This window comes from Dufourea novaeangliae, unplaced genomic scaffold (assembly GCF_001272555.1).
Source record: "Dufourea novaeangliae isolate 0120121106 unplaced genomic scaffold, ASM127255v1 scaffold25, whole genome shotgun sequence".
In the NCBI taxonomy this organism is placed as follows: Eukaryota; Metazoa; Arthropoda; class Insecta; order Hymenoptera; family Halictidae; genus Dufourea; species Dufourea novaeangliae.
The window spans coordinates 17,277-35,583 of NW_015373901.1; the positions used below are offsets into that span (position 1 = coordinate 17,277).

The following is an 18,307-nucleotide window of genomic DNA, read 5'->3' on the forward strand; positions in this document are numbered from 1 at the left end:
GATTCATTTTTCCAATACACGATTCCATTTAAAAGCAATTACTAGAGAGATGTTTGACACGTCGTCGTCGTATGAACATCAATTTACGCGTTCGACTGACCGGAATTTCTGGTCGTTGCTGGTGTCCTCCTTGTGCTGGGGGATTTGCTCGGCGACGGTGGTCGGTTCTCTGTCCTCTTCATCGTCCGGAGGCCCGGTGCCATCGTTATCGTCCGGCGGACACTCGCTCTCGTTGCTCTCCTTGCTGCCCTTTTTGTGGAATCTCAACGAGAAGCTCTTTCGGAATTTCTGCAGCACGCTTTCTTGCTGGCTCTGCGTGCTCGAACGGGGAGGATTCTGGCCGCCGGAAGCGGTCACGATATTGCCACTCAGGTTGGAGGGCTGTTCTTGGAGGCGCAAATGGGAGACCAAGGGGATTGTCGCCTCCGCGAGAGGATGCTCGGTTGTTACGTGACCGGTTGTCCCCTCGTCCTCCTCGTCGCCCGACCACTGTCGACTGAGCACACAAAAGAGAATCAGACACTGTTACACCACGATATCATACATTTATCGTTCGTTTCGTTCTCGCGATGCTACTTCGAGAGGACGTGAACAGCACGAATGAGTAAATTATCGATGGAAATGAGGACACAACATTCGCGAAAAAATTATTTCTTATGATATAATTATTGAGCTTACAGGACAAATTTATGTAAATTGTCCTCCATTTATATCTTAAGTTGTTTTTTTTTTTTTTTTGACTTCGTAAATAATAATTCGAGGAAAATGTGTTTACTGGTGCATATTAAGGCGGTTTGTATCTTAAGGTGTTTTTTTATTGAGTTTGCAAATGGTTTGAAGAAAATGTCGATTGCAATACTGATTGCAAATTAATCACTGGAAACGAAATTTGTATCAGGTTTGCGTTTTTTTAATAGATTGCGATCTTGACAGTCATTTTAAGGTTTTTTTTATAGTCACAATAAGATTGTGTAAAGAAACATTGGTAAATGAGAGGTTATAATGAACATTTATCTGTAATTTACAATATAAAGTTGATCGATAAATATATTTATAATAAGTAGGACAAGATTGATTTTAGCCACTGGGATCAATAACCTACTAGGTTAACACCCTCAAAAGCAATTATTCAATGAGAAACAGAGTTGGGCATAATTTTATTTGAATAATATATACTAAAACGACAGTATCTAAGATAGTCATTCCGACTTTTAATCAGTTAACTCTGATGTTCTCCACACTTATTATTTACGTTTGTATACCTTCGAATAAAATTCTTTCACACTTTAAAATAACTTATTCTTAAAAAATGGGAAATATACAGAAAAAGTAGACGTAAAATTTAAGTAGGTTGGACACTAAAAAAGAAAATATTGAAAAACATAATACCTATTAAAATATAATCTTTATTTCGGGTCATATGGACCCGAGGAAAGCATCAGGGTTAATAAGATCAAACAATCATTTGCCACTGTGCATTCATTCAAAAAGAAACAGTATTTAATTATAAAAATTGGAATTTCTACCTACAATCAATTAGAAACTGCTAAGTGTTTGTTTTACCTTTCATTCGTTATTCGAAACTCTTTATCTAATGAATTTCTCCATCTCTGATGGAAACTGTTCGATGTACTTCATATTGACCCAAACATACCACAAAAGAACGTTTCAAGTACTATGTACCTCTACAAATCACTCCAATTATTCTTTTATCGTACAGTCACGAAGAAAAGCATAATAAAAAATTGTTCGACACAATGTAAACGTTCGTATTATACCACAACATGGACGGTTCACGGCCTGATTTAATCGAGGATCGATTAAAAGCGTCCGAGGCATCGATCGATTCAATTATCTATCCGTTCAATCAATGGGTTACATTGTAATCCGCGTGTGGGAAATAATTTACGGGCCCCCAAAGAAATTTAAACACCGATTCGTCCAGCTGCGGCTCCACGGGAGACGCGCACCGTAAAATTGATAGATCACGAAGGTGCGCTCGCGGCCGAGCCGTGGCGATCTATGGATACCACCGGTGCGCACACCAGCTGACGAAGTGACTGTCTCCCGTGGCTGCATAACGGAAACGGCGCCGTCACGGAACAACCTTCTCCGTCCGTGAAGTCTCAACAGACCTTTTCATCAGAACGGAAACCCGTGGTTCCGAGCGAATATTTCGAAACAGTTTCGCAGACGGGCGTTCGATTACTATTTCTCGAACCGCGATACTGTATCGTATTCCCCGATATTGCGACCGTCAAAATGCAGCGAAATTTTATGATAGTTGAATACAGGTTCGTAGTACAGGTGGAATTAATCACAGTGAATGAATTTACTTATGAAAAAAATTATGAAGCAAATTTGACGAAAAATGTGAAAAAGAATTTCTTTGTGATTTGGATTTTTTTTTTAAGTAACTGCAGTTATTTATCGCAATTTTTAGAGTTTTTCTAACGATCTTTAAAAATATGAAGTACTTGAAATTTAACGTTAACTGTGTATTAGAGATGGAGAAATTCATTGCTTAAATAAAGAGCCTCGAATAATGAATAAAAGATAAATAAAAGTATTTCTCTGTATAAAAAGTAAATTCCGACTTTTACAGTAAAATAATATTACTACTTGAATTAGTAGATACCTAGTAAACAATTATTTAATCTCATTAACCGTTTGAAGATCAGTATGACGATCTCAGATACTGCTGTTTTTTACTATATTCGAATAAAATTGTGTCCAACTTCACTATATTATTCAATAACAGTAAATAGTTGATCAACAATAACATAAGATTTTTGTATTTGTTTTTAGTACATTTCATAATATTTTTAATTCGAGCGAAATATAGTCAAATCCCATATATTCTGAAAGTAAGTGACTGCAGGAGGAATACCCTTAATCTGTTTCAGAGGAGTTAAACCGAGCAAACCAGTTTCCAGCGAACCATCCCATATATTTCGATTAAACACTTAATTTTATCCGCGGATGTTATCGCACTCTCGATGCTCCATTTTAATTAATGCATAATTTTCCCTCACACTCGCCTGTTAATTACACCGCGTGCAAACATTTTTTGCCCTGAAAACGCGCGTGAACGGTAAATCAAGAGAGAACCGACACTCGCGGGTGCAACAGATGTTATGATTTTTCATTTTTCCAACGCGGTTGTTTTTGTCCTTTGTTCGCGCCTGGTTTCCGTGCCGGCTTAACCGGGGAAAAAACATTGTGCATCGTCACGTACCACATCATGGAGACGATTTCGATCGATTTTTTCTTCTTCCCCCGAAAAAAAATCCTCTTATCCGGCGTGTATCATTACTTCTTGCACGAACATTTCTAACTTCTCGCAATCTTCTGTTTTTCCACCTTATTCTTTGTATCCTGTGAAACTCTTCGTACCAAATGTACGCACAAACACTCTTTACCTTGGTGCACACGACGAACCGTGAAATTAAAGTCGCGCGCGCGTGCACATACGAGTCAACAAAACCGATAATTATTTCAGTTAAAACATCGAGAAAAAACTTGTTGTTCCTCCCTTCATTGACGTCGGTCGATTTAACACGCCAAGAGCCTCGAAATTACTGTGCACACGAACGACCACTTGCGACCACTTTTAGACAGGAAATGCGTCGAGTGACGGTCCGTGGACGACTGAAACCTTCTGGACGGTACACCAAACCACGTCCACGTGTTCATCTATGTATGTATGTGTGTGTCCGTGTCGCTCGTAGAGGCCTATAACCACTTGGCAGGCATCGTAACGATATTCATGGAAACCTTGACGCATCAGAATTTATTCCACGATAAAGGTCTCCACCACTTGTACGCTTGAATAAGGAACCATCACTTGTTGATCGAAGGAAGTGATCACTATCACGTGCACGCACCTCCTGGACGATCGTCGAAACGGACACGACACTCTCCGAAAATACACTTCGAAATAAAAAGAAAAAAAGAAACTATCAAATAGTACGTATACATATGTTTTCAATTTTCCGCTATATACCAGAAAGAACACGTGAGTCATTTAAGGGTAGATATAAAGGGCAGCCAGTGTGTATCACGGAAACGGTGTCACGGAGAAACGTGTCACTGTACTCGATGGTCGCCGTTCCGCGAAAAGGTAGAAGCGTGCGAAAAGGTGAACAGGGAAGGAGGGAAAAGGGCACTCTCGAAAATAAGAAAATCGCCTGGAACCACTCTTCCACGGGAAGTGCATTGAACGGCGAGCTGCGGGCGACTGAAGGCTCCTCCGCCGGCCACACAGGCCCACGCTCGTCACGTGTGCGCTATACACGTGTGTGTGTTCGTGCCCGAGGGTTTGTGTGCCAGTGAACCTCGTGAACTCTTCCGAGAACAGATTTCAAGGGTCGCTTCAGGTATAAACCGACGCCGAGGGTTGCAAGGCCCCCCTTCTTTCTCTGTCTATTGTCCCCCTTCTCTTTTTTTCTGTACGTTTCTTTCGTCCTCTCCTTTCACTACGTTTCACCCTCGTTTCCTCCCTCCTTCTCTCGTGGGCGGGAGAGGAGCGGCCAAGGAAAGCCGTCGGTCTCCACAAAAGGTACCATTTATCCATTGTAGTGACAGTGGCCCCGCTGTTGCTTCTCTTCTCGTTCCCCATTTAATCGGCGGAATTTTACCCACCCACCCCCTACCCTTCTCTCTCTCTCTTTCAGACGCGCCACCTTCCGCTGTACAAATCTGACACGGTGTGCACCTACAGCGAAGCTTTCTGTCATTCTTGCTAATCTTCGTCGGCTTTCCCCCGCCTCTTTTGTTCTCGACTCGGTTCCTCTTTTTCTTGTTTGTCCGTAACGCGTGTCGTTCGCCGCCTTGTTTCGGTATCGACGCTACCGATTGTCGGAGAAGCTCTGATTTTTCGGTTTCTTCGATTCTATTTGGGGTATAAGTTTGCTGTTGACGTATTGAAGTGACAGACGAAATCTTACGGCGGGAGCTAAAATGAAGTTCACAAGATGAACACTGTAACAAAATGATTTATTCTAGAGTTCTTGTGGAACAACAAACATGGAATAAAAGTATGAGATTAAATATTGATAGTCCTGACTTTTAAAAACCAGAATTGGCCACAATTTTATTCGAATAATACGTAGTGAAGAGCAGCGATATCTAAGAGCATCATTCTGAACTTTACAAAGTCAACGAAATTAAATAATTGTTTGCCAACTGTCCTCATTCACGAAGAAGAATTATTCTATTATAAAAACAAGAATGTCCACATTTAATTAATTCATATTTTTTTTATCTGTTATTTGTTACCCGAAACTCTTTACTTAGATAACGAATTTATCATGTATGTTATATAAGTTATTAATCTTCATGGAAGCAGTAAGATTTCGAACACATTTAACACGTCTGGTACATCTCATCCTTCGAGCAATTTCGTGAAGAACCGACCAGGATCTCCTTCGAACCTTTCGTGTTCCATATGCTACCGAGGCCAATGCGAGCCGTAAACCAACAGGGGTTGTTCCCAATATGTACCTTCACGGACAGAGACTTATATTCTTGCTATTCTTCATGTAACACAACCGACATTCCTGAATATCCGAAACATTCGAACAATTTCCAGGAATCGAGGACATTTGTAACGATGTCGAGAGCCTAAAACGTTTACAAGAAGCCTGACGTAAATCAAGACGAATTCCTTGGGCTGCAGATTTCGTGAAAATTTGGCGGCGCTGCTCTCTAGCCGGAAAAGCTCGGAAGGAACGGTCACGTTCGTGACATTATTATTTTTCATGGTGCACAACCAGTCTCTCGGCAAACTCCGCCACCGTTTTACCCACGATTCATAACTTTTATGTGCCGGGGCACGTGGCCACGAGTACGCTATAACTCTTCCTTTTATCGATTCGTGTACAGATCCAACGTTTGTTCAGCGTGGGCGTTATAATGTAAGCTTTCGCGGATATTACACGGGGAGCTGGAACGACCTTTTCGTTACCCTTACAGGAAATTCATCTCTGAACATTCTTGATTGATCGACTATCCGTTCTTGGTATCTCCTAGGATTAAGTTACGCACAGCTCGTGATAATGAACCAATTTGCTTCAAACTAAAAGGTATTTTTTAAAGATGAAGGTACGGAAGAGTTTGAAATAGGTTGTGACATTAATGTTTAGGAACAAGAATCCAAAGCTCTGCCCTGTGAGATACATCAAAGTGTGCACAGAATGAGATTCAGCGATTTATGTGTTTAATCCACTAACTGCATTTGTCCAATACAGTGGACGCATACTTTAGCACTTTAGTGACAATATTTTTGGAACATTTCTTAACGATCGGGAGTACGAAACTTCTTTGAATGACATCCAAACATTAGAAAAACGGTGTTACTGTGACTACGAGTTCGTTTCTTATCATGAGCGTTTCTTATCATGACATTGTTTATTAAACAAAATATTTAAATAAATGTTTCAGATAGTCTTCAAATGATTATTGATTCTTGATGTCATGAAAACAAAATGTTAGTACAAGATACCAAAAAGATACAGTGAACGGGTTAAGGGATTATGAAATATATCCCTCTATGTTACTTCTCCAATCAATACTGTTATAATTACTGCTACCCGCCATTAGAACTTCTATATTTACTCAAGTAAAGTGTATAATCTGATATTTCAAGAGAATTGCAGCGCTATTACGAGGCTCAGAGGTATGCAAACGACCATTGCTCATTTCGCGAGAAATGCATACTTTTCCAGGTGGAAATTTTTGCAACACTGTACTCGCAAATTGAAGTGGAAGGGTGAATAAAGGGGAACTTCATAATTCTTCTACACGACCGGAGGAAAGTAGGAAGTTTCCAACGTCCGTCTGGATGTAGCCGGGGTAAAAAGTTTCGCTCCCTTGAACGTGGGATGAGCTCAGACCACGACGAAGTATATTAGAAGATAATGCTTCCCCTTAAAGGGTCTCTTAAGGATCGTCTATTTTTAGTCTGACGATTTACCAAATAATCTCCAATGAGCATTCGAAAACCACCTCCTAACGAGTGAAACTTCCAAAATGAATTTAGATCGAACGAAACGACTTTTAAGGTTATCGAGGCGAATGGAGGAAACCTGGCACTCGAATTGACGGGGATTAGAGTTCGAAGGATAATTTAAATCGCGCGAAAGTAATTGCTTAAGAGGCCAAACCAAAGAAGGTTGATTTACGTTCCCGTCGAAATCTCGCGATTACAGAACTTTTAATTGGATTCCGTCCGCGAAATAAAACGTGCTCGTCTTTTTTTCTTGCTCGCACTGTACGGATTACTTTTATTGTCTTAAGTTGAGAATTTTGAACGGTGAAAATACCCCTTGTAGAAACGACAGGAAGTTCGTGGCGTTAAACGGAGCGAAAGTGCTTTAAGCGAGACGGCTCGACCGACTTGGGAAAGGGGAACTTACGATTTCCCGAAACTTCAAATTAGAATAATGCCGAGCTACGTCTCATTGTTGGAACCACCAAGTCCAGAGAAGTTCTCCGAGAACGAACATTTTGGTGAGTTGTTGCCAGCACGATGGGAACAACTCACTCATGGAACTCCGACTGGATTGTAAAAGAAACGTTAAACTGTGATCGAATAAAAATTAGAAAAAAAAAAAATGTATACGAGACAGTTAACTGTCAAGAAACACGTGTGTCACTGTGATATGAGTAAAAACTCTTAAGGACTATTCACGAGAGAAATATTTAGTATTACTGGAAGTGAAGGAACTCTTCGTTACAATATAAATTGTAAAAATCCAAAAACAGCTATATACAGGGTGACTCACCTAAAATAAAATCTTAAGTGACTCACTCCGTATGGTATACTAAATACTTGATGAGTGTTCGACGGCTCTTCAGCACTGGACATTAAATATTTCATAAACCAATGCGGCTGAAACACATATCATTGGCTTCAGAATTCCAAGCTCTATCACTGCCAGTGCCTCTTCTTCTCCATGTCTTTACTCATCCAGGATTTACTGTATGTTTCAAATTTAAACATCGGCAATTAAACAGTACACGAATCTATTTTACGGTCAATCGAAAATATTGCACACGGTCAAAGAGAATCCATGAAACATTAATCGGTGAATTACCGTGACGAGGGGAACCGGAAGCGATTGTACACGCTTCCGTGAAACTAAAGAGGATGTCGCTGGAGAGAGACTTTCTACTCACGTTGTAATTAGAGCAACGACCGGATGAATGTTCGTCCAGGTACAAAAGTCGATGGAGCCCGAGACGGGTCATTCGAAATAACGTCTTTATTCTTGCCTCGGCAAACAACCCCGGCTACGAGACACGACACGAGAGAAGGGGGATCAAGAGGTCGCCGATGGAAAGCCGGAAAGCAGGAGGCAGGCACTTCAAACGAACCTGGCCCGCGATCAACCCCGGGGACCTTTGATCTATTCCCTGCTCTTTCGATCGTCTGTTTTTTAAAACTATTTTTAGCTTCTATGCTGCGCGTCCTCTCCTCCACGCTGTCGATAATCCCCCAACGCGGAGATCAATGTATCTTGCGACTGTCGTACTTTTCCCTCTTTCACGGATATATTTCTCTATCATGTGTTCCAACACGATGAAAATTAACGTTTCAGCATTAAAGTTCTTTCATCCTTAGGGGACGCAATTGTTCGGGGGAAAATTAAACGTTGTACAAGGTGTCCCCGATTTAAACGTCAAAACTTCAGGAATCAACTCGAGAGATCAACTGAGAGACCGTATCGTAGCTGGAGTGCACCAAATATTATCGGAACAATGTCTAGCTGCAATTAGAGCGGGCAATGCTAGATACAATGCTTGTATTCCAGCAGGAGGCATTTTGAACAGTATCTTCATTAAATAGACGATAACATGAATAAATAAGTGAAAAACCGATAACTTTTTTTATTTCTCTTTGTTTGCGATTTTCCCCGGAATGAAATAAAAACGAGCAAATGTCCAAAAGACTTTTGTTCTTAGTTTCTCGGTCCCCTAAACGCTCCAGACATTTTGAGCTTTAAATTGGAGAAATTCGGTGTATAATGAATTAATGTAAATGTCAAAAAAAGCAATTTCACGTTTATCGTGTTTTGGGCCTGGTGACGAAATCCAGCTCGGTTCTTTCAATGTTTGCGTGTGGAATATGGTTTTTTGTCTGTCGCAAATATAGCTCCCGGAAACAGGAAAATCTTCGTGCAAAGCCCACTGGGCACGAAACACGACAGGTTTCATAACTTATCTCGCGCACCCCAGGTGTTTGCACGAGACAACATGTCGGTGGCAGACCATCTTGGGGTGGAGAAATGCACCCCCCAAAATATATTCGTATCACCAACGACGATTTTGGAATCACTTCTTCGAACAACGTTCTATGTTTTCTCTCTCATCATCTCCCTCCCCCTCACCTTCTATCTGGTTTTTCCGAACATCGTAATAATTTGGTTCGATGAATTCATATCTCAGGATTTCAATTAACATTGAATTCGAATTTGAAAGAAAAAAAGATATTCGAATGTAATACACTATTTTTATAAACTAAAAAGTAGAGTATTTAAAACAGAAATATAGTTGCTATAATAATGGGTACGGCTGACAAGACTTACGATACGATCTATTTCATGGTCGATCTCAAATTAAGTTTACTTTTACGAAATTACACAATTTACATGACAAGCTCCAAGGAAAAGCGTGATAATTTATACCATAGACTGATGCATGGATACACTCAACTCGAACTAGCAATTAATGTAATAAAGGAAAGTAAAACTATATTTCTATATCTATTTAAAAAGGACTTTCTAATGTTCACAAGTAATAACTAGATTACAAGAATTCGAATTCAATGGAGTAGTAGCTGAAGTAAGTGCACAGGAAGAGAATAAAATAACAATCTTAATTAAGTTGAGCAGAGTTATCATTTACCTCTGGGGCTTAATCAAATTTTTAATAAGGGTAATTAGTTTCCGTTCTATTATATTAGATACTAAATCTGCATAAACATCCGCGGTTTATTTATGCAATCTCTCTAATAACACACTGGAGATCAGGTTCAGAACGAGAAGTAACTTCAAAGATCAAGTAGATCAACGAGAAAAACGATCCAGAGGACAGAAGCCGGATGGGGGAGGGGGACAGTTTTTCACGCGAGCCGAACTGTCGATAAAGTCACTCTACCGTGATGCTGTTCCCGGTGGTCAATGAATTTATAAGGTTCATTCAAAAATCACTCACCTTTCTATATCACGATCCAAGAGTGCCGGCGTGCTTGACGCTTTGATACGCCTCTGCGCCTTGCTCAGCCCAGGAATCCGTCTTCTCTCCTTCCCGGAGTAGCCGGCCGTACGTTGATCGTGCAACGGCTGCAAACGGAAAACATAATCGGAATTATTTCATCGGGTTGACGCACGGGATAATTGCGCGAAACGTTGATCGGAAATACTTCGAACGAGTAATCATTGGTAATAAACCTCCCCACGCGGGAAAGTTACGAGGCGCCCGGTTGATCTTTCCCATGATTCGACACGCACGAATGCTCTTGATCACTCGCGTATCTGCGGGCACGCTTATCGAAAAGAATCTATAATAACAGAATATATTCGATCGAGTATATCTTGTTAGGGAATTATTTCGCAAGTGGGATAACACGCCGGTTGTGTATTCGATACACCTTCTGACTGCGATATCGTGCTTCTATTTGAGTGTTCACGCTCGATATTTTCTTCGTATTCAATTGTAGAAAGTAGATTACATTGAATGGAGTGTGTATTGAAGTATGTAGCGAAGTGTCCACTAATGAAATTCAGGAAAACGGTGTACGTAAATACTGTGGAGCATCCTGTATCCGAATATCCGAACGTTCTGTTATCCGAACAGAGTGTTTCCTGACAACAGATGTCTTATTTTATTGTGATACGATTTAGTGCTTATATACAATGTCTAGGTATTAGATGCAACCAATAAGTTATTCATTACATTTGGTCAAATTGAATATTTATTTTCTAGGTAATCAGAAGCCTATAACGTTTCAGTGATATTTGTCCTCGTTCTACGATGTTCGTCGCCATTGTGAAAGAAGAAACGGGTAGAAAGATGTTTGAAACTTAAACTATGTTACCAGTTTATTAAAAAGGAATGGTGGATTACTTATTGGTACACTTAATACTTTCCTTCCAAGTGTGATCGACGTAGCAGACCAGTGTTTCTATTCTGGAGGGTAATGACCGAAAATCTCTGTGCATTAGTAAAGATAACACTGCATCAATTAAGCAGAGTAAAATGCGTCTATTAAGCGGGGACTACTGTACTTTTCTTAACCAGTATATGATCGACGTAGCAGACCAGTGTTCCTATTCTGAAAGGTCACGACCAAAAATCTTTGTGTATCGTAATAATTTCATCGTGGTCGTTGGCTCCGTTTGGTGTTGCCACACTCGGAAATGAAGAGGGTGCAAATGACACGGTGCCACAAAGGCTGATTATATCTGCGGTCATCTCCTCCGCGAACACGACGTTTTGCTAATTAAGACTCGTGGCTTCTGGCGCGACGATTTCCGTGCTCTGTGTTTTAATGTTTTCAATGAAATGCACGCCTGCTCCAACGCTTACCATCGCGCCAGGTAATTATTGTCGCGCGACAGCAATCGAAAAACAAGGAGGTTGTCCAATCCAATTATTTTTAAAATATCGCTCGTTCCTCTGCGCGACTCCTCTTGCTTCACGACTGCGTCGGAAAAAAAATGTTCAGAGCGTTCGAAGAAGTTATGTAATCCGGTTGATTTACTGAAAAGCTGTCTGAATTATGCGAACTAATATGTTGCTGGAAAATAAATGCAGATCATTTGTATTCGTTATATATTACAATTTCAATGAAAATAACGTTCGTTGCATACTGTTCTAATACTGAAAACAGTTTACGTAACGTGGATATACGTTTATTACCTGTTAATTACGAAATAAGCAAATATTGACATATCACTCGTAGGATGGGTAACAGAAACTGGTTTGGAAATTACAACTGAAATAAAGTCAAACATTTTGATCACACAGTTTGTATCCTTATTTAAAAATATTTTCTTCACTTATATAGACATTGATCTGGTGGTCAACGCATTAACATTGACGTCATTCTATCTGATAGAGTCTCGATAATCCACCTCTAATAAAATCCTTGACGGCGATCTTTTTGCCTTTCCTCGTCTGCGTTTTTTTCCACGTCCAACTCCGCGAAACGAACCGTAAGGTGTATTTTACATTTCGGTTGGTGATTCACGCCCTGATTCGGAATCACCGTAAACAGAAGCCAAACGCTGTCAATGAATATTTTCCAGTTGGCGGGATTTGTTTTGCGCCCGAAATTTCGCGGCGTTTATAAATTTCAATTTGAATAGTCGGTCGTACACGTCCGGCCCAGACGAAAGCCAATATTTTCATTATGGTTCCGTGTTATTCGGTCCGTGGCGCGGCCTGCTTTCTGTTTACGATGTTCGATCAAAAAGATCGTTTCATTTTTTCTTTTTCTCTTTTTCGTAGATCATCATCGACGCAACGTACATACAAACAACACTCGAAAAGATCATGACGGTGCAGAGCAACGATGCTATCGAACTCCTCGAGTTGGCCTTAATTAAAAGTTTTAATTAAAGGTTAGCACGAATGCTCGCATGGTCTATGCATATTCAATGCTGTAAAATATTTTTTTTTCGCGGTTCTCGGCCACGGTCTCCGGTATTCCTTCGGTGTGTATTCTGCGTTCGAGCCACCGTCTATTCCTTAATTAGGGAATTCGCAATTTTCGAAGCGTTTCGTTACGATCGAGTTCATGGTAACAAGACAAGCTCTTGCACAATTGCTTTGAGCGGACCTGCATTCGTTACTGTTGCATCGTTTCAGGTCCGAATATCACGTTTTCGGATCACTAGGCCAAACATCCGTTTGTTTTGCCTCGTACTGTGTTCTATATTTGGTTGCACGAAAATTGAGGATCTTCTTGGTCTTCGATTTATGAGGCTGGTAAGCAATGCAATTAATGTTTCAGGTATTCGTGAACGTTAGTGTTTTAACAGAATGTTACAGATAATTTTGTACGATAATTATGCGAGTAATGATGTACCGTAAAATACTCTTTTAAAACGAATAATTTTCACGACAGATCGAGATATTCGTCTATGTATCATTCGTGTCACTTGAGTGCTTCCTAGTTGACAATTATCTTCACAAATATTTAAGCAATTCGATTTACAAGGAAAAAATATCATAAACATTTTGAAATAATCTATTACAAATTTCCAAGACATCTAAGTCCTTTAGAAATTATTAACACCTATACATTCATTGTCTAATACAGTGATAAAGACCATATTCCTCACTAAATATCACAGAATATTACAGTACGTAATTTTATTCCTCAACTGCCCCTTACAATTTTATTCTCGAAACAATCATACGCACGTTTGAACGCTCCCTTCTCGAGGGAAAGAAAGAATGCAAGCGACCGTCGGTAAAAAGAGAAACGTTTGTGGGGGCGATAAATCGGAGGAACGAAATTGAGCGAAGCGGCCATTTGTAATTAAGAGAGAAAGACAATGGATGTCGAGACATTTCGGTGAGTTGAATTCCTTCGCGGTGCAGCCCCAGTGACGCGGACAATGCTCGTCCTCGACGAGTCAAGTGACTCCTCGACCTCCCTTTAGAAAGGCGGCTGTGGGCAGAAATGTGGTCCGAGCTCGTTTAGGAAACCGGAAGTTGGTTACACCGGCGATCGATATTCTGTTACCCCAATCTATTCACCTGAATACCATGATCCCACACCACCAGACGACTGAATGGATACTCTTCATTGTGACCTATGCACTTTGAAACGTTCGAATTCATGGAATTAATGTAACAAGAGACAAATAATCCAGTGTGGGAGAACATAAGCATGAGTAGTTCCCAAAGGAATAGAGATGAATGATGCAGAAGATGATAGTATTTTTCAGCTGTCGATATTATTCGGACATGTATCTGTGAAAATTCTGATTTTATTCTACCTTCCTCTTAAATCGTTATTAACCCTTAACTATAGACTGAATTTTTCTTTCACTATCCTCATCTAGTGAGGAATTCTGGATTACTATGTGCTTTTAAATAGCACACTGTGTCTATAATGGCAACAAAAAATAACGTTTTCAGTCTGTTACTAAAAGTGTTTCGAATTAGTTGACGGATTATTCATCTCTGAGACAAGTCGTCTGTAGTTAAGGTGTTAAATATCTCTGAAGTGCAGCATATCCTGTCTTCTCCCGCAAATACCAAACGGACAATAGAAGGGATCGTAAGTGATTGGTGAAAAGCGGTCTCTATAAGAGGGTTCCGGAGATCGGAGCTCGGCAGAATTTTTAAGCCTCGTCAAACTCCTAATTAACAGCCCCCTGAGAGCATTTGCATGTACCTGACGGAGGCTTTAACCTACATAGACTCGGGAACCTAATGTGGTCCTGGACACCGATAATTGAAGTTTCGTGTGGAGTCAACATCGAATTATTCTTCCGTACGATTTCGGTGCCCTCGAACGATTCGCATATAGGAACCCCGATTCTCCACTCGATTGCGCGTTCAGTTAATTTACCACGACAGAAGAAATTCTGATTTAATGAACAGATAGACCCTGCTGACCGATCGATTCCCGCTTATTTATGGCTCTGTACTCGATCGAGCGGTCGGTGCATTCCGATCGTTCGAAACAGCTTTGATTCGTTGCCTACAAAAAAGTGCAAGCTTTTTGATGGAATTCAATGGTACATGACGCTTTTGTGCAGCAAATATTGGAAGGGAAAACGGTATACTTGGCTTCTAAAACGTGAAATGACTATCGTGTATATAAGATGAAAATGTGGAAAATGTATAAGTCAAATGGATTGAATATTCTACTTATTGTACTAATATCAATTTTACTTATTTTTACCATATTTGACCATAAAAATGTAAGTAAACCCTTCTACAAATTTAGTTGTGAAATGACAGTTTGTGGCACATATAAAATTCACTAATTTTACCTAGCAATAAGTCTAGGGTTAATAAATGAAGAGAACAGGGGGGAGAAAGATGAATATCTATGTAATATAATTTTCAGTAAAACGAACTTTAACCATTGCAGACTTGTAATTAAATGTTATGCAATTTTTTCCAACTGTTGAAGCAACTAACGTTTAACCGACATGATGGCCAGTGATATATTAATAACATAACAATACTGTGTTAACATTACGATGTTTGAGGCAAACACTGGTATTTTCATCCTTTTCCCCCTGTGCTCTTCAAATAACTGCGACCCTCAAGACGTTCAAGATCATTCTAACCCCATCGATCACTCTCAGTCTCGTTAATTGAAACATCGATCAAAAAGGTCGCGAAATACCTGAAGGGTCGCGTCGCAGAATTATTTTCAAGGATATACGTCAGACGCTCGATCCTTTACACACGCGATTCACAATTTCCTCTTCGGAAGCGATGGATGATAAAATAGATAAATGAGTAATGGCTGTCGCCTGTGACGTCTTGGCCACGATGTAGAATGCATATGGGTCCTCGCTTCGCGACGTGCACAAGCGGCTATATCGATTACGTCAACATTTTTCAATGATTTTACTAGTTCCGGGACCGTGGATGACGAAGTCAGATCATTTTTCATTCACACTAAAATGTTATATAGTGACACATAAATGTTATATACAGGGTGAATCACGAATCGTGATCAGTATATCATTAGATGTGTTCCAATGTACAGAACGAAATGTTTACAAACAGTAGGCAAGAGAACAACATTGGAACGCGTACAATGGCGTAGCATACGATACTCTTTGTAATATTACAGTTCGAATATTTCTTTAATCTTTTCTCGACCCAAATGAAAAAAAAAGTAACACATGTTATATTGTTATACTTACAGAATTCAAAGAAATAACTAATGTCTGGATGGTTTTAAAATACATTGTGGAAATATTAGTTATGCTATTCTTGAACTCTAGAAAATACTGTACACCATAAACCAGCCCTTCCTCGCCTAAAGCTCACCCCCTTAATAGCCCGAGCAACGCCGTGCACACGCAGCTAATAATGTATAATACACAGATCTATTTCATAGTACATGTATCGTAAAATTAATACACTTTTTCTCAGACTTCAGAGTTCTATAACATTCCAACATACAACATGTAGGTTTCCTTTCGCTATTTTTTCTGTCTTCATTTACCAACGCCAAGTGGACTGTCCCAATTCCAAGAATTCCCTCGTGTAACGCATAGACGCTTCGAATGTATTGGATATCTTACCACACTGTAAAGTCATTAGCGTGTAAATCCTTTAATTACTTCGAGTGACGTGAACTGTATATTTCTCAAGCTCGATTAAACATAAAAAGAAAAAGGTACGTTTGCTGCATTTAACATCGCGAACCGGAAGACACGATTGATAGAATTTCATCAACACCTTCAATTACACTCGAGACTTCTAATTGGAGCGTGTTAATATAAATCGATTGCATTATTGCGTTTGACTGTACACGAGGCGGCCGGTGTATCGTCGACTGGTGGAGGACCTATATGCATCATTCACAGGGACGACAACATCTACGTCGGTTCGTTAACATCGGCCCCGCCTAACAATACCATGTCGAATCGAACTGTGTCGTGTCTCCCACGTTTATGCACAGGTGATCGTCGCCCGGGACAAGCATTTATCTGACAACTAGACGCGACCGTAGTCGGAGGTACATAATCCCCACCTGAGCTGCAAATCCTCCATGATTATCTTAACGGCGATAATTTCGTGTGTGTTACAAAGGTGCTGCTTCTTTTCATTAATTTCGTGATTTCGCGGTTAGGTAATGGCTCTCTGTCTGTTCTTTGTTTTCGCACGGCTTCGAAACGAGGCGATAAAACACTGGATCGCGTGTGATTGTCCCAGAAGTGAACCATAGGGAAGCACGTATGTAGATCGGGAAGTCGTGAGGATGGATCTAGCACGGAGATCTGAATTCTGATATAGTTTATGTAGTGGTAATAAAGGAATAGTATAAATGAGAAGATTGTTTAGTAGGAAGTATGTCAACGTAGAATGTTTCTTTATTGTTTCCCCATGAATCTCTTTCTACGTTAATTGTTCATGGAGATAGTGAACTGGAAAATAAATGTTTTACATCCTCATCACCAATCTTTGAGATCAGAGGTACTACCATAATGTGAATCATGAATCACAAGCAGTCTTTGTCGTGTTCCTTGTTCAATTAGTAAAATATGTAGGTCGGAATATACAGTGAAGTATTCAATGTTCATGAGTATGTATACTATTACAGACCAGGAACAGAAATCAAATAGAAAATTTACGTTAAACTTATCACCCAGACGGATCCACTATAAATACATGAAATACTTAGACGGGAAGTTATCCAGACGATAAATTAGTTTTTCAAAACTAATAGAAGTTACAGGATTATATAAAGAAACAAAAAGCCACTTATTTCAGTTGATAGGTAGCTATAACTTCCAATCAGAGATGGACAAATTCATTATCTAGATAAAGAGTTCCGAATAACGTATAACAGATGCAGAAGTATTTCTAGCTTCTTTTTAAAAAGTACTTCCTAGATGAGTAGGCACTTGGCAAACAATGATTTATCTTAAATACTACTGCTTTTCACTATGTAGGTATTATTCGAATAAAACTCTGCCTAAGTCTGTTGTTAGGTGATCAAGTCCAATGACTTCCAACCATTAGTTTTGCAAAACTAATTTACCATCTAAATAACATCCCTCGTTTGGTATACCTTTCTCCATTCATTTCTGTCAGCAATCAACTAGCAATCAAGTCGCTAACGTCGTTGGTCCCATCGAAAGGAGTTCAATAAAGTCGTGTCACGGTAGCTTCGATATATCCGAGCATTACGTAATCGTTTCGAATTACGATAATCCCCTGACGCGAAACGGTGAAGTATTCGAGCGACGATGATAAGGACATCTCGCCCAGGTTCTCGTTTCACGGCGATCCTGCGGGAAGTCACGTCGCGGGGGCCACGATAACGTATCTAAGATTTGCATCGCCGCAGGGAATTCCACGATCTCACGGCACGAATCCGGAATGCATCGTAGCTCGCGTCAATGCGCCACGAAAAGCATGGGATCGTGAATACCCAGGATCTCGATCCCAATCTCGATCCTGATCGCCATCCCGATCCCTGCGCGCGTGGTCCCCGCAGACCAAACGAATCCGAACCGGAAACGTCCGTCCCCGCGATTCTCGGCCCCGGAAACCGAATCCCTGGCACATCGTTGTCGGAGAGCTCTCC

General features: G+C 40.3%; 1 protein-coding gene across 1 annotated transcript in view; it reads right to left on the reverse strand.

Moving 5' to 3' along the window:
• The window catches only part of LOC107193719, a 159,751-nt gene that overhangs the window by 10,225 nt on the left and 131,219 nt on the right, over positions 1-18,307 (reverse strand). Inside the window, exons 9-10 of the mRNA XM_015583221.1 lie at positions 10,219-10,346; positions 101-496 (exon numbers count right to left, since the gene is read on the reverse strand). Of these exons, the coding sequence (XP_015438707.1) occupies positions 101-496; positions 10,219-10,346 (524 nt within the window). The remainder of the gene's footprint in view (positions 1-100; positions 497-10,218; positions 10,347-18,307) is intronic.